The sequence below is a fragment of the Ctenopharyngodon idella genome, chromosome 4 (assembly GCF_019924925.1).
Source record: "Ctenopharyngodon idella isolate HZGC_01 chromosome 4, HZGC01, whole genome shotgun sequence".
Lineage (NCBI taxonomy): Eukaryota > Metazoa > Chordata > Actinopteri > Cypriniformes > Xenocyprididae > Ctenopharyngodon > Ctenopharyngodon idella.
Genome location: NC_067223.1, coordinates 13,917,321 through 13,941,812, shown reverse-complemented (window position 1 = coordinate 13,941,812; position 24,492 = coordinate 13,917,321). Strand labels below are relative to the sequence as shown.

General features: G+C 38.5%; 2 protein-coding genes across 2 annotated transcripts in view; both read right to left on the bottom strand.

The window, feature by feature from the left end:
• The window catches only part of LOC127510947 (diacylglycerol kinase iota-like), a 27,313-nt gene extending 6,968 nt beyond the window's left edge, over positions 1-20,345 (bottom strand). Inside the window, exons 1-28 of the mRNA XM_051891127.1 lie at positions 20,277-20,345; positions 18,536-18,592; positions 18,321-18,443; positions 18,164-18,232; positions 17,393-17,509; positions 16,308-16,382; positions 16,023-16,118; positions 15,058-15,140; positions 13,537-13,597; positions 13,144-13,257; positions 11,909-12,034; positions 10,920-10,998; positions 10,284-10,339; positions 10,137-10,199; positions 9,933-10,006; positions 8,344-8,455; positions 7,807-8,006; positions 5,702-5,764; positions 3,905-4,005; positions 3,695-3,774; positions 3,450-3,494; positions 2,946-3,015; positions 1,543-1,583; positions 1,329-1,453; positions 1,185-1,210; positions 903-940; positions 568-688; positions 84-120 (exon numbers count right to left, since the gene is read on the bottom strand). Coding sequence (XP_051747087.1) covers positions 84-120; positions 568-688; positions 903-940; positions 1,185-1,210; positions 1,329-1,453; positions 1,543-1,583; positions 2,946-3,015; positions 3,450-3,494; positions 3,695-3,774; positions 3,905-4,005; positions 5,702-5,764; positions 7,807-8,006; positions 8,344-8,455; positions 9,933-10,006; positions 10,137-10,199; positions 10,284-10,339; positions 10,920-10,998; positions 11,909-12,034; positions 13,144-13,257; positions 13,537-13,597; positions 15,058-15,140; positions 16,023-16,118; positions 16,308-16,382; positions 17,393-17,485 — 1,979 coding nt within the window. The 5' untranslated portion in view covers positions 17,486-17,509; positions 18,164-18,232; positions 18,321-18,443; positions 18,536-18,592; positions 20,277-20,345. The remainder of the gene's footprint in view (positions 1-83; positions 121-567; positions 689-902; positions 941-1,184; positions 1,211-1,328; positions 1,454-1,542; positions 1,584-2,945; positions 3,016-3,449; positions 3,495-3,694; positions 3,775-3,904; positions 4,006-5,701; positions 5,765-7,806; positions 8,007-8,343; positions 8,456-9,932; positions 10,007-10,136; positions 10,200-10,283; positions 10,340-10,919; positions 10,999-11,908; positions 12,035-13,143; positions 13,258-13,536; positions 13,598-15,057; positions 15,141-16,022; positions 16,119-16,307; positions 16,383-17,392; positions 17,510-18,163; positions 18,233-18,320; positions 18,444-18,535; positions 18,593-20,276) is intronic.
• The window catches only part of LOC127510948 (diacylglycerol kinase iota-like), a 25,398-nt gene continuing 21,190 nt past the window's right edge, over positions 20,285-24,492 (bottom strand). The window contains exons 2-4 of the mRNA XM_051891130.1: positions 22,967-23,075; positions 20,835-20,930; positions 20,285-20,367 (exon numbers count right to left, since the gene is read on the bottom strand). Coding sequence (XP_051747090.1) covers positions 20,353-20,367; positions 20,835-20,930; positions 22,967-23,075 — 220 coding nt within the window. The 3' untranslated portion in view covers positions 20,285-20,352. The remainder of the gene's footprint in view (positions 20,368-20,834; positions 20,931-22,966; positions 23,076-24,492) is intronic.

Genomic DNA, 24,492 nt, shown 5'->3' with positions numbered 1-24,492 from the left:
TGACAAAACGGAAATTAGGACAAATGAAATGCCAGTTTACACCATTATTTCGCAAATAAATAGGTCAAACCACAACTACGTACGTGTCTCTCTCAGTTAAATCCAACATCAGCTTGGACCCTGAAAGAAACAGAGTTTTGATATTTCGTCAGCCACGTGCTTTCATGACCCAAACAATGACCCAAAACGCTAGTACTGCCAACTCAATCAAGATTATCATGGTAAAGAAATTTTAGGTTTTAGATTGGCCAAGTCAGTTTCTAGATTTAAATCCTATTGAACAAGCATTTCACCAGATGAAGAGGAGACTAAAGGCTGAACCCCACCCCCCCAAAACAAGCAACCGTTGAAAATGGCTGCATTAAAGGCCTGGATTTATATATATATATATATAATACACATTTACAATTAAATTTTTAATTTATATAATATAATAATATAATTTTTATGTGTAATTTTTAAAATAAAAAAAAACTCCCTTCCCTCCCAGACAAGCATGTGACAAACTTTGAACTTTGAGTATGCAAGCACAGGAGGGTGTGTCCAGATGCTTGTAACGACACTCACCATGTTCTAGAATGAAACCCACAACCTCCGTGTGGCCGTGTTGGGCCGCCAAGTGCAGAGCGGTACAGCCCATAGAGTCCCGCACCAACAGACTGACCCCGCTGCCGCACAAGCCAGACAACTGAAACACACAAACATGATGAGTCAAGAGCATATGATTGAGCTGAGCTGATTTTGATCATACAACAAACACTGGTTTGCCACACGCTTTACAGGTTGCGCAAGCTACACTGCATCATGTGGTATTGTGCACCACCCTGATGAGTCACGCACTTCTAGAAAGCCGTTTCACTTTCATTTTAATAAAAAATAATTATTCAAATAAAAAAACTCACTGCAGACAGGTCTCCTTTAACAGCAGCTGACAACAGAGCTGGAAAAACAATGTCAACACATGTTACTGTATGAGTAACAATCATACACTACCTGATAATTATGACATGCATTTGGGAATTTCTGGTGACACTCTGACTGCCCTTTTGATTATTTAACCAATAAGCTTATCCCACCACTTCTGACAGGAAAACCTCTCTTTATTTTAACTTCATTCCTAAACAGTCCAGACCTGTTTCCTATCTCTCCACCACTTCAAAGAAACACTTGTGTTTGTACTGTACCTTGTTCGTCTGAGGTCAGGGGAATACTGCAATAAGGAAACGAGAGCAAAAAATAAAATAAGCTTTGTTTATGAAACAGCACAGAGTAGTGAGGTATAAAACAGAAAGGAACGAATGGAAAAATAAGGTATTGATGATTCTCACCTGGAACTGGGTTCCACCACCACATCTGGCATTCCAGGAGCACGGACCTGGCTCACCGCTGGAGCCTCGTGGTCCAGGATGAAAACCTCATCCTGGCATATTTCAGTCACAAAGTGAAGATGCTCCTGTGTGTACACACATTACAAGTGCACATTATGCAGCTTCCGATATCTTTTTAACTTTCTATACATATTATAACACCGTATCAACATACCTGAGCCTTGTCTATGCGGTAAAAGCGGTCGGCTGATGTAGCTGGAAACATACAGTGAAGTGATGATTATTACATGCTTTATTTAAGTACAAAAACCACAACACATTCCTGTGTTACTGTGGAGGTAATACAGCTCAGTACTCCAGGGGGTGATTGAGTAGAAACGTCTGTGCTTTTATTCAGCATTAAAGGATTAGTTCACTTTCAAATGAAAATTAGCCCAAGATTTACTCAACCTCAAGCCATGCTAGGTGTATATGACTTTCTTCTTTCTGATGAAAACAATTAAAAAATAAAATATTTTAATGTAAAAAAAAATATCCATATTTAACAAGTTACGAAGTAAAATATCTAGCTTCTGCCAGACCGCCTTCCGTATTCAAGCTACGAAGAAAGTGTAAACTGGCGTCACGTCAGTAACACTTTTTCCGTAAGTTGAATAGGGAAGGCGTAGGACATACCGTAAGCTTTGTGAACTGCAAGAGTTTTACACTTTCTTCGTACGTTGAATACGGAAGGAGGTCTGGCGGAAGCTCGATATTTGACTTTATAACTTTTTTAAATATGGATTTTTTTTTAACACAAACGCATTGTTTCGCTTCAGAAGGCCTTTATTAACCACCCGGAGCCGCGTGGAGCACATATTTATGATCGATGGATGTGGATGGATGCACTTTCTTCAGCTCATACTAGTGACCCCCATTCACTGCCATTATAAAGCTCGGATGCATCAGGATATTTATTAATATTTCTCCGATTGTTTTCATCAGAAAGAAGAGTCATATACACCTAGGATGGCTTGAGGGTGAGTAAAGCTTGGGCTAATTTTCATTTGGAAGTGAACTAATCCTTTAAACAGTTAGGGTGTGCATATTGAGAAACGGCCAATGTGAACACAGTCCAGCGGGGACAGGGGGAGCAATCGAACTCGGGTTCAGAGAAGGCAATCAAACCAAGTGTAAAAGCACCCTAAAATGCTTCATTTTCTTTTTTGGTCCAAACCAGAACCAAGAGAACTGAACTTGAAGTGTGAACACATGCTTAAAGGGTTAGTTCACCCAAAAATGAAAATTCTGTCATTAATTACTCACCCTCATGTTGTTCCAAACCTGCAAGACCTTCGTTCATATGTCTTTAGTAGCTTTCTGTCCATCTGAAAGTGTTAATTATCTTGCTGTCAATGGAGGCCTCACTGAGCCATCGGATTTTATCAAAAATATCTTAATTTGTGTTCTGAAGATGAACAAAGGCCTTACCGGTGTGGAACGACATGAGGGTGAGTAATTAATGACAGAATTTTCATTGCTGGGTGAACGAACCCTTTAAACTAACTTTACTTGCAAAAAGTATGTCTCGTCTTACAGTACAGACAGTAGAAACACATTTGGGATGCAGAGACTCACAGTCTAGGAAGCTCCAGTTGGATGAAAGTCTGTGAGCTGAACTCGGTCGTGGCAAACCTGCGCTCTCATCCTGAGAACAGAAACACATTACTGGAGTTCTGTGTGACGCAGAGTTTGACAAGATGCTGTTTTAAAATCTAATTCAGTTCCTGAGTTTGAACTGAGGCATCAAACAGGATGGTGAATTTGAATCAAAAGGAAGTAGAAATTAGAGTATGAATTTCAGTATGATTCACTCAAACACAACACACAGTGTATTTTGGGGTATCATTTATTTATATATCACTATATTTAATAAAAGAATTTCTATTGTATGGACCACAGTAAAAGACTACATTTCCCACTATGCTCTAATTTAAAATTTTATAACTCAAAATCTTACATAATTAATAGATTAGTAGATTAATAGACAACAGTAAATACTGACAAAAAATACAGACAAGAGTCCCAAAGAGTAAAAACAGAATTTGACTGAATTTTGTCCATCCCAGCTGAGGCATTTACCTGGTAGTGCACTCTGTGACCAGTAGACGGTGCCTGATGTAAATCCTGCCAATAACAGACAAAAATTTGTACTCATGGAAATTCATAACATGATGGTGACATGATCTGAGGTTAAATGATGCAACTAAAAACTACAGGACCAGAAACAACATTCAGTTTTACATCCCAGCAAAAAAGAAAAAGTGAATCTGTCTCATTTTGTATTGTGAAATCAGACTGACAGGAGCAGCATGGGAAGTGCTCACCTCCTGCAGCCTGTCAATGTACAGTCGACAGGTTTCCAGGTCACAGTCTCCTCTCACCACCACGATGCCAACAGGAGTAGCTGAACAAGCAAACACACACACACACACACACACACACACACTGAGTCACTTCATATATTCACCCTTCCTACAGCAGCACTATATTATGATATGTAAACTGAATTCTGGGAAAGGGTACAATTTACTTACAGATGTCACGCAGACGCTCCTTGTCGAACTGCATGCTCTCATATTCCTGCAGGATGATGCGGTTCACGCGCAGTCGCAGACGCTCAGGGACTGCATGAGGGCTGTGATATGCAGACGACAAGAAATAAGAAGCGATGCCACATAAAAACATTGACATATTTAACCAACAGAAGTGGAGGTGGAACAGACATTTTCTTGGTTTTATCTTCTGCTTGCTGATAATGCTCTACATGAAAGGACTTTATGATTGAACTAAATCATAATGGAAGACTATGAAAACACAGTATTTATCCCAGATGATGAGGAGCTAAAAGGAAAAGTGGAAATGAGTTTCACAAAAGGACAGGTGAAGATCAGAAAGGACTGTAGTCGTTAATACAAATCCTTTCTGGGGCCGTTTGGTCTGTTTAGACCAAATCTGTCATCCTCATTCAAGTCAACATGATTGATTCCTAAAAGAATCTTGACATATTCAAAATTAATCGTTATGTACTATTATTTCTGTAACCTTAACCAGCATTAAATTATGTAAATACTATCTGCAATATTTTATAAAGCATTTAAAATGCTTAAATAGCTATTTGAAATATTTTTTCCACATGTGCAGTGCATATAGTCAAAAAAGTGGTATAGAAGGCAAAAAAAAAAAAAAAAAAAAAACTTAAAAAGGTAAAAATAATAATAAAGTAAAAAAAAAAATTATATATATATATACATACATATATACACACACACACACAAAATTAACATTTAAATTAAATTATTATTTATTTAAATAATTATTTGATTTTATTATATTATCATTACAAAATATATATATATATTTAAATTCCGATGTGAACATTTTTAATAATAAATAATTTATTTTTATTACTTTATTGTTACAAAATTAACATTTAAATTCTAGTGTGACTATTTATTTTAATTATTTTTATTTATTTTTTATTTATTTATTTATGTATTTATTTTGTGGTGCTGTAAATACACAAACACACACATACATATATATATATATATATATATATATGCACACACACAAAATTAACATTTAAATTCTCATATTAATATTTATTTGAATTATTTAATTTAATTATGTTATCATTACAAAGTTAATAGATTTAAATTCTGATGTGAACATTTTTATTTTTATTACATTATTATTACATTATATTATTCAAATTAACTGCAAAATTATCATTCCAGTATGACTATTTATTTTAATGATTTATTTTATTTATTAGGACATTTTGTGGTGCTGTATGGCAATATTAAATTCTATTTTGATGGTTGAATTCATTGTTTTGACAGCACTGAACTTATGTGGGAATAATTAGGCATAATTATTGTCACAAAACTTTTTTGTTTTCATTCCTGCAAGCAATAAATGATAGTACAAGCTACCTGCAATAGCTTAGAAAGATAAAACACTAAAAAAGCCGTTTGGCAGCATTATTTTTCCATCTGCATGGTCCATATCGAGTGGCCTAGAAGATGTCAGCTAAAACTGCAGAGCAAGTTATGAAATTCTGATGAGAGGTTAATAAAACAAACACTTTTTTGGACTGTGCTTGTGTGCAATAAGACCAGAAACATGTACACAGGGTCGATTTGATGATTTCATGTTGACTTTAAGATGCACAGCTACAGAACAACACCTCAAGACAGTCAGCTGGGCGAAAAACACAAAACACTCACGAGTGAGGACCCTTGACACACACGCACACACACACACACTCGGTCAGCAGGCAGAGGTGTGTGTGTGTGTGCTGGAGGGATCGTGAAAGATACCATACTTACACAGAGAAGGAGTCGGGGGGAGCAGAGAGCCGGCGCAGGTCGGCTGCGCACACTTTCTGAATGCTGCGTCAGCGCAGCCACACAGGAACACAGGCAGCACAGCCAAGCCAGTCAGCACAAGAGACAGAGATACAGAGAGAGAGAGAGAGAGAGAGAGAGAGATGGAGGCGGAGAGGGACGGAGATGAGAGACAAACGCATGAAGGGCAACCAGTAATTAAGGAGGAGAGAGAGAAAGATGGAGACAAAGAAAAAAAAAAGAAAGAAAAACACACTGAGGCACTGAGCAGCACACAGACAGTGAGAGAGGTTCTAGAAGAGCAGTGGATTAGAGCTGTTACTAGAACATTCATCAGTCAAGCACACGTGAGCCGCAGCAACTACTGTTACAACCTCATCCGGTGGCGTTTGAGCGGGAAACGCATTGTTTTGGGTCAACTGTGAATTTGAAGTCAATGACATGATGCTCATTTTTGTGTCTGTATTTATTAATGTATTCAGAAAGTGTTTAAAACATAATTCATGAACATGAAGATTTGAATATACCTGTTTTGTGATGAAAATGTTTTTAATTTATGACTTATTTTTAATTTATTTAGATGTGTTTTGGGGGGCATAAAGTAATAAACATCAGGTTAACAATCCAGAGATCTTTAAAAAAATCTTTAAAATGAAAAGCTGCGTTTATTTGATCAAAAATACAATAAAAACTGTAATATTGTGAAACATTACAATTTAAAATAACTGTTTTCTATATGAATATATTTTAAAATGTGCTGCTTAATATCTTTGTTTTCTTTAATGAATAGAAATTCAAAAGAACAACATTTACTTGAAATAGAAATCTTTTATAACATTATAAATACCTTTACTGTCACTTTCGATCAATTTAAAGGTCCAGTGTGTAATATTTAGGAGGATCTATTGACAGAAATGCAATATAATATACATAACTGTTTTCAGTGGTGTATAAAGACCTTACATAATGAACCCTTATGTTTTTATTACCTTAGAATGAGCCATTTCTATCTACATACACTGCGGGTCCCCTTACCTCGAAGCCGCCATGTTTCTACAGTGGCCCTAAAAGGACAAACTGCTCTACAGAGCGCGTTTGCTTGACTGGCTACTCTCTGCTGTCTCAGATGGCGACATCTTTGTCCTGTGTCGGCCACCGTAGCTTCTCTATGTGCTTTGAAAGGGAGATGTGACTGGTGGACTGAGCTTCAAAAACAGGCCCCCCTGTTCACTTCCATTATAAAGCTTGGAAGAGCGAGGACATTTTGAGTAAATCATGGGATAAATTTTATTTTTGGGTGAACTATCCCTTTAAGACCTGCCGCACATGACGCAGATCTGACACGCATCCAATTTTCTCAGCTCTTTAAGACTTTATTTAACTCATTTAAGATGGGCATTTTTGCATAATTGTTTTCGACCGTTCAAGCGCTGTCTGAAGCGTCTTTCTGTGCACATGAGTCACACAGACAGGAGATTCACAGACTTTTGTGTCTTATCGTGCTTAAATGGTTTAAAAGCATTTGCATGAATAAGAGCGTGATCATATAATATAATGCTAGCCAAATGATGATGGAAAAAAAGGAAGCTGCGTTAAATATTTTTAACATGTTAAACTGAAATGCATTAATCGCATGCGTTGACGCATTCATTTTGACAGCCCTAATATTATTATTTCCACCAATGTTTTTAAAATTTTATTACGATTTTTAAAACTTATCTGCCAAATCAAAACGTGGGAATCCACTGATCTTGTTCTTGTCACTGTTTTGTAACAAGAAAACCATAAAAAGACCCTCATGACTGTGTGTCAAAGTCAGTCTCTAAATATTTGACCTTGTAATAACAGGACTAGGTTAGTTCAGGTTGTCAAATATCACTTTGTAAAACACCAAGAAAGTTTCATAATATGCATGAATCTGAGATCAAAACGTAAAAATGTGTGAAACAAACAAGTTAAAACCAAGATAAAAACTTTTACACATGCATTTTAAACATCATCTTGCACATCCACATATGCATATGTATTTTGCACTGGTGCATAAGTGGAGTAAGTAGTACTTTTGTGTGCAGATTATTGTGACTCACTCGTTCAGCAGCGGCACAGACGTGCGTCTCTTGCTCTTCTGCACCATGTTGGCCTGGTTCCTCAGTGATATGCGCAGGGTCGAGGGCGCGAGGCGACACGGCTCGCCGTCCACCTGCACGGGCAGCGTCTTGAAGGTGGTGAGGACGACCTCTCTGCACTGATGCAGTCGTTCGCCGTGGCCGCCCACCTGCAGCGCCGCCTTGTGGTGAAGACAGGGAAATGCATGTATGCCATAAGCCTTAAAGCTGCATCAAAGACTTTAGATATACAAAGAAGGTGTGGTGAGAAATCGAGTCTCCCTAGGAATCAGGTCTTCTTTATGACCCGAGTGATCCCATTGGTTCAACAGACTTTTAATGGGTAGTATTTTTTAACATTACCGCCTGGGTCCTAAAGGAGACCCGATTCCAGGGGGGGACTCAATTTCTCATGACAACAGTGCACTCATATTACTATGAATGGGAGAAAATGCAACACGCAATATGGCGGAATAAGTCCTGCCTTCTAAATAAAAGAGCCAATCGCCTGTTGCTCACCAGAGAGGCCATGGTGAATCCGATCACCTCGATGCAGCCGTCGTCATGCCTCTGAGGCTCAAAATCTCTGTGGTCGCCCGTGTTGCCCCATGGCATGGTACCAGCACAGTACCTACAGAGAGAGTACAGCATTTAATGAGGTACATAAAATAAGACTGATATGTTTAAAAAAAAGTTGAATGAATCATTCAGGTAAAAACTGGGATAGAGCCGCACGATTAATCGTTAAAAGATTGCGATCTCGATTCAAACATCCATGCAATCTTATTCCTAAATGACAGTTTGACCAATGCGATCACAGCAAACATTCAGATCTGTGTTTGTGCTGCTGCTGATCCAGAGAGAGCTGTTTTCATGTTCATGTATGAAACAAACCACACAGTATCGTTATTTCTGTGTTACAATAATTCAGATTATCAGAAGTACTGGGATAAAAGTTTATAATTCAGATATAAACACTGATGTCTACCGTAGTGATCAAAATAGAGTAAATCACCATTTGAAAGTAACTTGACGCTTCAAATAAAGATTGTGTCAATTACATCATTACACCAGTAGGTGGCGAGAAGTGACTGTTAAAAATGTATGTGTCATTGAATCATTCATTCAAGAGATTCATTCAAAAACGCTGATTCATCCAGTTATGAAACAAATGAAGTCTTTATGAGTGAGTCATTCATTCAAAACGATTTTTTAAAACAATAATTAATTCAAATTAATTAGATATCTTTTAAATAGACAGCAGCAATTAACATTTTGTCAGAATCTGTAGTAAAGTGCATGTTATTTTAATTAGTTACTTACTACCGATATAATTAACAACATATTGAACTTTAATTTACATGCAATTGTAATGCAAATGAAATGAAAAGCTTAAAAACAAATTAACTAAAAGCTTAATTTTATTTTTTTTATTGGAATCAGTTTGCATGACTCTTTTCATAACCATTATATTTCATATTGGGTTAAAAAAAACTTCTAAAACTAAATAAATAATAAATGTTAAAATAAAATAAAAAATCTAATTAAAATAAATGCTTTCAGCCTACAGTATGTCATTTTTAATGCTCTATGCAGTTTCCAAGAAAATGAAGAAATTGTTCTTTCTTCTGCGCAACCCTATTATTTTGTAACATTTCCCTCCGTAGATGGTTTAAAATATTGGTTTGACCTTTCTAAAATCATATTTAGGGAAGTGACATCACAGAAGTCAGAAGATTAACAGTACTTCATTATAGCCATTATTATAATTAACTTTTTCAAACTCAACATTTAAACACTGTTATGCCAAAAAATATAAAAGTAATATATTTGTACGGAATTGTTTTTTTCTTGGCACTAAGTACAAAAACAATGTGTTAGCGAAGGCCATTATTAGATGTTTTGTACTAACCTTCAACCCAGACACATTTCTAATGTACCATTAGCAGAAAAACATTGGCAGAAAAACATGTTTTGAAAGTTGTTTTATATTTAATGTTTTGTTACAAGGCACATACTGCCAGAGTGATACTACCAGAATTTATTATATAAAAATAAAAACACATAAATGGCTTTTCCTGAGAATGACCCTTATTTTTGCACCCCACCTGGGAATATTCAAGAAGACGATGCACTGAAACTTCAGTTCCTGGATCTTGGGTGTGAGATCCGTACCATCACACTGCCAGGATGCAGAAGAGAAATAATTACAGAGAACAACATGTTAAATATTCAATTCAATTCAAATATCAGCTGGGAAAGTTAGCATGAGCAGACAGGAACAAGAGTTTCAGGTGAAGTTTCATACTCACCACCACTCTGACATGCTTAGACAGATCCCTGGAGCTCCGCTGGAGAAAGTCGGAGAAAGCCGCCTGAGGGGACAAAACTAAGAGTCACACTCACTCACACACACACTTAAACACACACCTCTTCTGTTAGACAGGAACTCTGCCTACCCCTGCATAGAACATCTTGTTACGGAAGCGACTGTTGAATTTCTCGGGGTTGGCTTCTGTGAAGGAACACAACGACACAAGTGATTATGCGAATGAAAGAGAATGAGAAAGAACAGATACATAAAAATCTCGGCCAACAAGGACATTTTATTAAATGCCACACACGTGTGCAGCCAATAATGTGAGTCGAGAGTTCATTCTAAAAGGGTCATATCATAGAAAACAGGATTTTTCTTTCCTTGCTCTTTTTTGAAATAAAAGGTTTCAATGTGCCACACATACGCTGAAGATCACAATCCAGCCCACCGTTCAGAATCATCACGGCTTGTCATCATATTAACATATGCCCGCCCACATTTACTATACACATCAAGACCTGTTCAGTATTCAACAGCTTGACTGATGAACATTACATTTACATATAAAAGCAAATTTATATATATATAAGTTTTAAAGGTCCAGTAATACGTTAATATGCAAAATGCACAGTATCTATCTATGAAAATGCAATTTTAAATGTATTGACTGTGACTGTAATGAACTTAAATGATCATTTCGCCATCCTCATTAACATATTCAATACATCCATCCAGTTCAAGTAATATAATTCAATTTTTAAATTAGCAAATAACAAACCTCTAGACTCGTGGAACTCCAGGGTGACGTGGGCATCAAAGCCGAGGCTGAAGTAGTTATTGAACACATTTAGAGGAAGCTGATAACAGACAACAAAGAGACACGTTGTAATATCAGCAGCGTATAAGCGCAACCGGGGCTTGACATGAACTTTTTTGCTCACCAGCCACTGTGGCTAGCGGTTTTCCAAAGTTACTAGCCACTCAGTATTTTCACTGGCCACAATTTTGACATCGATACCATGGGGAAAAACTGCCACATAGATATTTTTAATATTATATTTGGCAGCAGGTATATTAGGCTGCTGTCACTTTAAGACCTGACACACGGATCTATTATACTGTTACACATGAGTTTTCTTTCTCAACTGTTTACGTTCACTTAAAACATTACTGTGTTTACGTAAATACTCGCCATTATTTTGCATGTATTTGACTGTTTGAGTGCAATAAGCAGCAAAAGAGAACTCAATTTAGTACTGAGAGGCGGCTTTATGTGGCGCACTTTGGGTGTGAGCACAAAATCTGCGGGAATGAGTAAACTTAAGCACAATATATGCAATCCCATGCCGAAATTCAAGCCCTGTAACACAAACAATATTCATCCGGAGCAAATGAAACTAGTGAGTGAGGGGAGGCGGGTTTGTGTGTCAACTCGCTGTCAGAGAGATGAGAGAGCGAGAATTGGTATTGTGTATCTATTCTGCGGAAAATGAGTATTGGAAGCACTTCAGTATCGATATGTATCGAAAAATCAATATTTTTGACAACACTACATTACACTTACTGTAGTTTATTATTTCAGATGCCTTTTTAAAAGACTACAATTGAAAAATGTATATATTTTATATAAAATTCAACCCGCCAAAGTGGCTAGTAGGAGTGACTGCGTTACACGCCACTGCTGAAATCCACCCGCATTTGCCGGGTGTTAATGTCAAGCCCTGAACGTAACATATATCCTCGTGTCAGCATGAATACAGCGATCACCTTCTGTGTGCCCTCCTCCGGCTGAGCAGCCGAACGCTCCACCTGCAGATTCCAGCGGTCCAACTGCACCACTGTACCGTCCTCCACGTGACACAAGACCTTAGACACCGGCTCATCGGTGTAACCCTGAAATATGAAGAGATCATGTTGAGTTGAGAGGTCTTACCTTACATAACACAGCTAATGTATGTAAAGGGCTATTTACTCCTGGCATAAACACAGTACTTGATCATACCATCAATTCAAATGTTCAGAGTAGAGAGTGAGGATCATTATACCCGCTTCATTGCTAATAATAGACTTTCAATTGAAGTGTGGAAAACACAGGGAAAAAAACGAGAGAGACACTCCAGATTCCAAGGCCAGTGTTTCTCCAGGCACGCGGTCAGAGTATAATGGAAAATAATGAGCGGCATTTATCAGTGACAACCACTTAGCTGGCCAATTGCACAATTACAGCCTCTTAGCCAATCAGAGCAGCCAGATCATATCCAGCTAATGCTGTTTGCTTTCATACGCTCTTGTGTGGTTTAAAACAAACCAAATTAAAATACAAAGGTGCTTTGATTCAGCATTAAGATGAGGGTGAAATGTGTGGTGAATGTCAGCTTTCTGTGATAGCAACATGATTGCATGAGTAATGGTGATTTCCACTAGCAATCGTAAGAAAAACTTACTAAAAAAAGGAGAAAGCACATGGGGTATAAAACTATTTATTTTTCCAGGATTTTTCTCCATATAGTGGACTTAAACAGGGTACAACAGGTTGAAGGTCAAAATGTCAGTTTCAGTGCAGCTTCAAAGAGCTCTACATGATCCCAGACGAGGAATAAGGGTCTTATCTAGAGAAACGATTGGCCATTTTCTAAAAAAAAAATAAAAATGTATATACTTTTTAACCACAAATGCTCGTCTTGCACTGCTCTGCGATGTGCCACGCATTGCGTAATCACATTGGAAAGGTCAAGTGTGACGTAGGCGGAAGTACCGCGGTAGGGCGAAAAACTCCATCTCATTTTCTCCTTCAACCCTTCAACCCATTGAACCCTGTTGAAGTCCACTATGGAGAAAAATCCTGGAATGTTTTCCTCAAAAAACTTAATTTCTTTTCAACTGAAGGACATAAACATCTTTGATGACATGGGGGTGAGTAAATTATCAGGAAATTTTAATTCTGAAGTGAACTAATTCTTAAAATGATAAATAAATAGTTTCCTTTAATTTAACTGACTCACCCCTCCCCAGTTCAAAGTCCTGGCAAGGTCATTTCCTGTACCAAGAGGAAGCACAGCTACAGGGGGTTGTGGGTTCATCTGTAGTTCATCTAAGGCTGAGAGGATCCAGCCCACCTAGACAAAAAAAGACAAACTACTCATTCGTGGGCAGAAATGCCAAAAGCACTCAGGAAATCCAAGTTTCATCTTGCATGAGTCATAGATCTAGAAATTACCCGTAAGAAAGCGTGACACTGCAAACCACAGACCCACCATTAGCTAATTACAGTGTTTCGCCACTGCTTGTTACTTTTCAGTTAATTGTCGTTCCACACATTTGTCACCAGAGGGAGTTGTGTCCAAAATGTCTAAACTTCCTCATATCTGATCATCCCAACATGCACTGCACCTTACCGTTCCATCTCCTCCACAGGCAAGGATGCGAAGATTTGGCACTTTCCTGTATAATTCCAACCTGATGGACAGAGGGAAACAATAGTGATATTTGTTACTGATGCATTTGCAATCAATTAGCAAGCACCCTAAAAAGTGACCCCAAAAAGACTTAAAGGTTTTAAGGTTTGGGACTTAAAGTCCCAAAAATGAAAATTCGGTCATCATTTCCTCACCCTCAAGTTCCAAACCTGTATGAATTTCTTTCTTCTGCTGAACACAAACAAAGATATTTTGAAGAATATGGGTAACCAGATTGGTATTTTTTCCATACTATAGTAGTCATCGGGGTCCATCAACTGTTTGGTTACCCATATTCTTCAAAATATCTTTGTTCGTGTTCAGCAGAAGAAGTAGTTCATACAGGTTTGGAACAACTTGAGGGTGAGTAAATGATGACAATTTTCATTTTTGGGTGAACTATCACTTTAAGGCACATTTACAAATGGCTGAACTTCAAATATCAAAGCAAGTATAATTTTCTCAGAATTTAACTTTTCTGAGACATTTTGCAATGACATTGGTAACACTTTACACTAAATGTTATCATTAGTTAATGCATTAGGAATCATGAACTAACAATATACAATACTTTAACAGCATTTTTAATGTTAATTTCTATATATACTGTACTAATACATTTTTAACATTTAAGGTTGTGTAAACTACCTAACATTAGTTCATGTATTATAAACGAACATGAATTAACAATGAACAATAGTATATTTATAAAATAACATTAACCTATATTGATAAATGCAATAAGTGTTGTTCATTGATAGTACCTAAAGCAATAAATAATGTTAACACGCTGACTTTTAACCAAATGGTTATTTTTAGCAGATGTATGAAGTCAGTTCTCCTATTAGAGTAACCACAAGTGTGGTTCAATGCACATTAGCTATGCACAAAATACATTTTGTCTTCATTTTGAACATCTATTATCTATTGTTTTATCATGTAAAACTTAAAAAGATGAATTTGTTTGACATTAAATGCCACTTGGTTTGATATTTTCTCTTTTTTCCCTCTAATGCAAAGACATTCAGACATTTTTAAGTGTGGATTAAATGTTTTGTGGGCCATTGCATGTGTGTGTGTTAGTGTGTGTTGGTTTTCTGTTTTAATAGGAGTTTAATCACAGCTCTGTCAGACAGCTCCAAAGAAAAGCCCCCAGCCGCCCAGCTGTGTCTGCCCTCCCATCTTAATACTCTCTCTCTCTCTCTGTCATCGCTAGAGCCCATCAGAGCCCCTGTGCTATGCTGCCTCACAGCTCAATTACTGAGACAAACTGAGGCAGTGGGCAGCGGGGAGAGAAGCTTCTAGAACACTGAACTCCCTCACAGAACACAGCACTGCTGAGATCCAACGACTACATAATTAATGTGGTCAGGACAAAGAAATGGTGGGTTAAAGCGCATTAAGGGAGGGAGAGATGATCTGAAACGGAATGAAAGAGAACGCTGAAACCGAGAGACTCACGCTTCTCTGGGCCCTCCCTGAGACAAATCAAACACCTGCCGAGGGTTCAGGATCCACATGAACATCTGCAGCAGCTTAGTCCCCTGAGAACCACAGACAGAAGATCAGACAGATCAGACAGAGAGAAAGATAGACAAAACAACACAGAGAGAAAGACAGAACAAAGGACAGAAAGAACAATAGACGGAGTGACAGATAGGCTGATAGCATGACAGAACGACAGACAGACAGATGATAGATAGAAAAACAGATTGACAGACAGATGACAGATAGAAAAAGAGATTGACCGATGGAACAGACAAACAGAACGACAGACAGAATGAAAAATGGAACGACAGACAGACCAGGCGACAGATAGAACGTCAGACAGAACAATAGATAGAATGAGAAAGACAGAAACATAGAACTATGACAAACTGAACGATAGAACGACAGACAGAACGATAGAACAGACAGAATGATAGAACGACAGACAGACAAAACGATATATAGGATGACAGACAAAACGATAAATAAAACGACAGATAGAACGACAGACAGACAGACCGATAGAATGACAAACAGAACGATAAAATGACAGACAGAACGATAGATAGAACAACAGACAGACCTGCAGAATGACAGAATGATAGACAGAACGACAGAGAGACAGAACGATAGTGACAGACAGAATGATAGATAAAATGACAGACACACAGACAGAACGATAGAACAACGGACAGAATGATAGATAGACAGTGACAGACAGAACGATAGAATGACAGACAGACAGAACGATAGAACGAAAGACAGGCAGAACTATAGAACATAGACAAAACGATAGAATGACAGACAGAACGATAGATAGAGTGACAGACAGACAGAGAGATAGACAGACAGAGAGATAGACAGACAGAGAGACAGACAGACAGATAGACAGATAGATAGATAGATAGATAGATAGATAGCTCCTCTATTAATCTCACCTGGTTTCCGCCGCTCTTGGGGTTGACAAACACCAGCACTGGTTTCATCAGCGGTGACGGCAGCGGCTTCAGCATGAACGGACGCCATTTTGATTCCTGTCATTTCAAAGTCACTTCATTATACTTCAAATAAATGCACACGTTTGCACACACACACACACACACTGCAGCAGTAAGCTGTGGGGACAGATGATCACTGAGCAGGAGTTAAGGGAAGAAAGGCCCTCAGAAGACATTGTGGCATCATTTAAAAGGAGGGACAGGACAGGAATCAGATCTACTCACATCCGTGCCCTTTTTGCTGGCTCTTCTTTTGAACGATGTCCGTTTTTTCCTTCGAGTGGAGTTTTTAAATGAGCTCTGGGACACAGGAAAAAGACGTCGACTAAGCCAAAACATACCAAAACCAACTCGAGCAGGACCATGTTGAAATTTTACCATTACTGATAGAAGTGTTCATTTCAAATTAAAGGAATAGTTCACCCAAAATGTAAAACTTATTCATCACTTATTCACCCTAGTGATGCTCCAAACATGTTGACATGAAGTTCACACTGCTCTTTTCTACCAACAAAAGCAAAGATTGACAGCTGTCCAACTCCAAAAAGGGCAAAAAAAGCACCATAAAATATCTTAAAAGTAGTTGTTCAACGTCTTCTGGAGTCATTTAATGATGAAAATACCAACATTTAAGACTTTATTTCCTAAAAAACTTCTTCTGGTCTTAAACTCATTCACATTGTTTAAAAAAAGCAGTGTGAACATTCTGTAAAACATCTTTTATTTTATTTAACAAAAAAAGTGATATGGGTTCAGAACGACATGAGGAATACATGAGAAATAAATTATAAGATTGGTTGAACTATTCCAACAACAGTTTGAGTACAAACAAGCAACTTCCCTTTTAGCAACTCCTGAATTGAAAGTGGCAGTAACATGCCACATTTCAAAAACCTGCCCCATCAATGCATACAGCAAATCCACCAATCATAGCTGAGCGTGGTCTAAATATCTTCTATGACTGTTGATATGATGGGTCAGTTTTTGATCAATTCAATTCTAGCTTTTAATGCAACAGATAAACTGTGACGTTGAAAGTGTAGGAAACAATGAAAGAAGCTCCATATAAAATATGTAGAGGAGTTTTAATGAAACGCGATGTTACTGATATAAAATCTCGCAGCATCAAAGCATATTTAAGCTGAAGATGATCAGCAGAAGAAGACAAGAGCATACAGCCCAGCTTCAAAACACAGTCTAGTGTCACTTTGCATTAGCGTCTCCTGCAGGACATTACATAAACCTCGCTTCATAAAGTGCTGATAAAAACCCAAACAGATGCGAACAACAGCCGTCTGGGGTGAGCGTACCTGCGGTTTCCTGACTTTGATGATCCAGGAAGGGGGTACGATGACCCCGGCGTGAGCTCCCAGCGAGCAGGGCTCCTCGATCTGATGGAGCATGAAGCATGTGACCTTATTGTGGAACTGTGATAGACAAACATGGAAAGAGATGGATCAAGTCTGCATCACATAAACCAGTGAGGTTTTGGGAGTTAAACACTCGGGGTGTAACGGTTACATGTCCTGAATCGTCACGGTTTGGTGCATACAGTCAGACGACGAATACAGTCAGTCTCCAATCCAGAAGGGGGCGCGCGCGGTAATGCAACACTGTTTGCTAACCGCCACAACAGGAAAAAGCGCAGAAGAAGAAGAACAGATGATCTATGCATAGATATGTTGACGTGTAATCTCTTAACCAGTGTTTCAACCACAGAAAGACATCAATAAAACAGCTTGATGTAGCATTACATTTACCTCAGGCAAGTCATTTAGTGTCCACAGCATGTTAGTTTACTAGAGAAATTAACTGTTTCGCTAAATATATATACTGTATTAGCTTTTATATTCATTATATTTTACTTAACCTGTTAGTAAATAGTCTTAATTATTTAATATATTTTAAAATAAATTTGTCATGAATTTAAAGACAGTAACATAGTTTGTTCAATAAACCACTGTTATGTTTAGTTTTCTCCCCCCTGCTGTAACGAACCATGACTGCAATACCGAGGTACGTACCCAACCGTCATGTTTGTGTACCGTTACACCCCTATTAAACACAGACGTGACACTCACTGCCAGCTTGCACCATGAGCAGCTGATGGCCACGATCTCCTTACTATGGAAGAACTTCTGCGGGAAGCTCTACAATGAAAGTGAAGGACAGCATTAACACACTTGACTTATGCATAACGAACTGGCTACTCTCCTTCAACAAAACGTTGAGACATACTTTGCCGCACTGACGACACTTCCCCTCTTGCCGCCGGCGGTGGACCCAGTGATGTCTCAAAACGTTCTGCTGTCGCAAACAGACACAACGGGTCACATGTAAACGTGCCAACAAGGGTTCATTCTGCCATAGCACATAAAGTACAATAAGTATACGTCAAAGCAACTTCAGTGTGATGCAAAATTTGAAGTCATGTGGCGATGAAGTGGACTCACATCTCTAAGGCATCGAGAGCCGCCTTCTCTGAAGGTGGGTTTGCAGCGGAAGTTGATCTGTGAGGGAGAGACAATGAAAGACAGATGTGTAGCTAATATTGTTGTAGTTTAATACTTTATATTAATACTTATATACACTCACCGGCCACTTTATTAGGTACACCTGTTCAATTGCTTGTTAAAGCAAATATCTAATCAGCCAATCACATAGCAGCAACTCAATGCATTTAGGCATGCTCAAGACGATCTGCTGAAGTTCAAACTGAGCATCAGAATGGGGAAAAAAAGTTATTTAAGTGACTTTGAACGTGGCATGGTTGTTGGTGCCAGATGGGCTGGTCTGAGTATTCCAGGAACTGTTGATCTGCTGGGATTTTCACGCACAACCATCTCTAGGGTTTACAGAGCATGGTCCAAAAAAGAGAAAAAATCCAGTGAGTGGCAGTTTGGTGGGTGAAAATGCCTTGTTGATGCCAGAGGTCAGAGGAGAATGGCCAGACTGGTTCCAGCTGATAGAAAGGCAACAGTAACTCAAATAAGCACTCGTTTCAACCGAGATATACAGAAGAGCATCTCTGAACACGTCAAACCTTGAAGCAGATGAGCTACAGCAGCAGAAGACACACCGGGTGCCACTCCTGAACAGAAAACTGAGGCTACAATTCACAAGGACTCACCAATATTGGACAATAGAAGATTGGAAAAACGTTGCCTGGTCTCAATTTCTACTGCGACATTCAGATGGTAGGGTGAGGATTTGGTGTAAACATCCTGCCTTGTATCAATGTTTCAGGCTGCTGGTGTTGGTGTAATGGTGTGAGGGATATTTTCTTGGCACACTTTGGGCCCCTTTTGGGCCTACCTGTGTATTGTTGCTGACTATGTCCATCCCTTTATGTCCACATCTTCTGATGGCTACTTCCAGCAGGATAACGCACTATATCACAAAGCTCAAACCATCTCAAACTGGTTTCTTGAACATTTCAATGAGTTACCTATACTCAAATGGCCTAAAAACCCAACATAAGTCACCAGTCACCAGATCTCACTCCAATAGAGAACTTTTGGGATGTGCTGGAATTAAAGATTTGCATCATGGATGTGCAGCCAAGAAATCTGCAGCAACTGTGTGATGCTATCGTGTCAATATGGACCAAAATCTCTGAGGAATGTTTCCAGCAGCTTGTTGAATCAATGCCACAAAGAATTAAGGCAGTTCTGAAGGCAAACCCAGTACAACAAGGTGTACCTAATAAAGTGGCCGGTGAGAGTATATACATACAATATATTATGAATATTATTATTATTGTTATTATATTTTACAAATTTAACAAACAATAAAAAGAAAGTTTGAACTATTAGTCTATCTCTGAACTCTTAGTTAATTCTACATAATTTCTAATATATTTAATTCAATAACTGAACCAAAAACAGACATTACCACATAGTAAAATATAAATATTTTTTCATTAAATAGATATTGTGATATATACCGTTACATTGATATTCTTTCACAACTATTCACACAATTGTACTGATAACTATATTTGAACATCGCAACAGCAGGGACCCACAACTCCTGATCCTAAAACCCATAACTGCAATATCTAGATTAGACCATCTCATCCCATTTCATTATCCTCCTGATGTCTGTTTGAAGAGACAAACGTCAGCGTTCATCTGTGGAGGGTGTATTTATGACGTGCATGAGAATGAAACGGATATTTCTGCCTCTGCTCACCTTGTCCAACTCCTCAATACACGCCGTGTGGACCACGATCTTACAGGCTGCACACTTCCTCCGGGGAGCCGACTTCTTAAAGAGAACCGAACAGCACAAAACACACAACGATTTGTCATAGAGCAATAGCCTGTGCAAACGCACACACATCTATGATGCATCTTTTAATTCAATTGTAAAAGGAATATGCTCTCAATGCACTCTCATCTTCAGCTGTAAAAAGCTTGTTTCCTCTGAGGCAAGGAAGGATTTTGCCAAACACTTGAAGTGGCAATAATAGAGTTTCTACGGCTCTTGAAAACATCAGAGAGCAGCGCCGCGTTTTAACAAAAGCCTAACAAAATCCTTTTACCTGCTGAACATTCTCAGACTAATAGCTGCCTCTTCCTTTCAATACACACCAGCCTCACATTATCTCATAAAAGAAAATGTCACTGCTAAAACGCTCTAATGACACTCTCTTCTCTGCCTTCAGCTAGCTCTCTAAATACAGCAACTGTCTGACTTCTCTCCAGTTCTTTTCATCCGTTTTAACCTGTTTAAACACAATATACTCACTGCAATCTTGACCAAGCACGTCTCTTCTCCCAGGTAGCAGAGATCGCCGGAGCAGTTCGTCTCCAGCCACAGGTGATCACCGTTCACTGCGTTTTCCTGTGCACAGGCAGATCAAATCAAAAGTTTTGTGGCTTTTAGTCCATGTCTAATAGCTTTGAAGCTAACATCTGCATGCTTGCTCACAAAATTAGCAGATATACACATTTACATTACTCTTCCAGGAAAACTTTGACAAATGCTCTCTAGACTGAAAAATCCCTTCATGCAAATCATGCTTCATGGCTATTACAACAATTTCCATGGATGCAATTATACATATAGCTATAATATATCTGAATTTAGCATGTTTCATAATTTGATGAACTTCACACTATTTTTGACACTACTATCTTCTGTAGAGCTACTTTATAGTTGAGCTCAGTTCGCTTCATACCTAAATTGAGCTGAATAATCACACTATTGTCTTTTTAGAGCTGCTTTACAGCTGAAACTATTAGTTTCATAACTGAAGAACTTTGGAACATTAATTCTGCTTCTTTTTACTGTAAAGCTGCTTTGAAACAATCTGTATTGTATAAAGCTCTACATAAATAACATATGACATATGCAATTGAGCATTTAAATGCAAAAACATTCAGCTTCCTGCATTCAAATCGCACACATTGTGAGGCTTCAATTAGCACTGCCTCGTACACACACTTAGCAGCTTTAGGAAGGCGCATTAATGTTTGATGGCTGCGCTGGTCACGTCGGGAACTAGCGGGGAAGGAAAGGCCAGCAAAGACGCACAGGAAGCGTCCCGCTGGGCTCCGCCCCCTTAGCAGTCTCCATCTGTACACACAGCACCTGGATTAACGAGTCTCTCTTTTGCCATGCCAACCGTCTTTGCGGGACCCGCCCACGGCAAACAGCACCCACCAGTCCAAATGTGCTGATATGTGCAAAACAAATCTTCTAGGGCTTTAGTCTTGGAACGTCGCATACTGTATTATATCAAAAAAATCACTATATATCATGCTTTCATTGTATTTTGAGGGGAAAAAACTATGCAACATTCTAAACTAGTGCCACTTGCCTGTGCCAAACTCATTACAATAGGGGCTTTCGCACTGGTTAGTTAAAGGAACTATCCACCAGGGCGATCTCCCGAGAACTAAATTTTCCCTTAGGGCCATTTTCCTGGTTGCATTCGCACCGCCAGTAGGAACTCTGAAGTGACGTAAGCCGGTCGACAGTGAGGCCATTTAAGGAGCTGTGTTTTTGTAGTGTCGTGGGCAGTGTTGGGGAAAGTTACTTTTAAAAGTAATGCATTACAATATTGCATTACTCCCTAAAAAAAGTAACTTTTTTTTTAATAGAAAGTAATGCATTACATTACTTTTACATTACTTTTTCTCACCTGGGCTGGGCTTGCTTCTTTGTTTTTTAATAACAACAAGAAAGTTCTATCTGATTACATAACTCAAGTTACTTTTAATGCGTTACCCCCTATACTGGCCTTGGGTTTCATGATAACAGAGATGGAATGTAGACGTTATGCATTTAAAAGAGCAAAAAGGAGGGCTACGAGACAAAATCTCCAATGACAACTTGAAATGCTCCATATCATTGAGGCTGAGAAAAAAATACAACGCCACAGACAACGGCAACAGGTAAATGCTATCTATCAAAGTTTTCCACGTTCGTGGAGTAAGTATATGTAAACTGTGTGTTTACACTGCTTTTTAAAAATGGTGGGTGCCAGTGTTTCGTATGGCATGCGTTCAGCCAATCAATGTACGCTTACATCACTGGTAGTTCCTATTGTACTGGGTTAGACCCTACTCTGAAGTAGGAGCTAATTTAGTCCCCCCAAAAGGCGTTCCTATAACTAAAATCCTTCCCAGTTCCTGCAGTGCAAACATGCCAAAAAGCAGGTACTTCCGGCAATAGTTATAGGAACTATGAAAATGTTCCTGTTTTGGGTGGTTGCTTGTTGGTTACTTATTGGCTTAAGTCATATGGACCCATGTCTATATCAAAGTACCATATGATATCATTAAAGCACTGCCAGTATTGTTTTCTATGGGAAAGCTGATAAGACATGCAGTTGGATAGACAATCAGAATTAAAGACAGATGAAGAACACTTACGCTCCAGTCCACGGTGTTGCGGAGCTCCTTGGCTGGTCCATTGCTCAGGGCAGGGAAGGGATTCTGTGCTGGACCCAAATGCTGGAGGCCTGACCGCGAGATGGCTTTCCTGTGTAACAGAATGACCACAAATAGCTTCAGCCGAAGACTGAGTAAATGCATTCAAGAGAAAATAATGAGACCTTGCTGAGCTGAAGGTTTTGACATCTGGGCTAAGCTCCTTGCTGTTGCACATAAAAGGACTAGTCGTTGTGGATCTAAACTGGGGACACACTACAAACACACACACACAACAGGAGACGGCCGTCTACCTTGTGCCAGTATCAAAATGATCCAGACCAATCTGTTAACCAGTCTGCTTGGCCAGGAAGTTCCCATAATTCCCTGCATGCAAAGAGAGCCTCTGCCTCATATGGTATGAAATGGGCTGAGAAGACTGTTCTTAGACACGATGTCTGTGCATGTCTGTGTGTGTGTGTGTGTGTGTGTGTGTGTCTCAGCAAGGGGCTTGCATGAGTCAGTACTGTATGATCACTTCCTCTGTCTGTCATTCTTCCAGTATCACAGATAGATCACAGAAGAATAACCCCCCAAAATCAACCAACTTTCAGAAACTTCCCCAGCTCAAATTTTTGATTTTGTTCATATTTTTTTCTGAAGAAAGACAGTCATAAACACTGATGAAAGCCAAAATATTAAATGCCATGTATATTTACTGAGTAATCCACTGTTTTGTAGAGGGGGGTCAAAATGACAATTTTCACCTGAGATTTGGAGCCAAATTACAGGGGGGTAAAAATGACTTTGAAAAAGATGGCAGCATCATTATTTTATTTTTACACTGAGATTGGAAGGTCTATTAGTTAAATATGTTGACTTTAGCAATCTTGGTTGCATATGCCAACAGTGACCATTCAAAAATGGGGAAAAAACACTTCTTGTGTTTTTTGCCAGAAGTTTGCATGCCTGTAATTCAAGAAGTATTAAAGACATCTTAATGTCCTTTTAGATTTTGGTTTTTAACAAACGTTTCTTTTGGTATCTTATTTTCTACAGCACAATATGCTTCATTTAAAGAGATATGAGGATTTTAATGTGGCTCCATGAGTAAATTGGTAAATTTTACACATTTTCAGTGGTCAAAAAACCAAATGTGGGTCACTTTACATATAGCTAATACTTTTTTCTTTTAAAGAGGAATATCTGAAGAACAAATGATGTTGAAACTAGAAATGCATCTCAATTTTTTCTATTGAAACAACTGCATAGAACATTCCTGTCGGAGTGCTATAAATAATGTTTTTCCAAAGTTTGCATGCCTGTTCTTTCACCAGAAAAAAAATTATCAAAATCAAATTTTTTAGCCAGGGACCTCTGATTGAGTTGACATGGAATGACTTTAGTTTGGAAATTAGTTTTTACAAAATACACACATATATATATATATATATACATAAAGTTTGTAAAGTTTGTACTATACAGGCATTTCAGGCATTTATGAATGTGCATAATCAAAAATAGTTTCA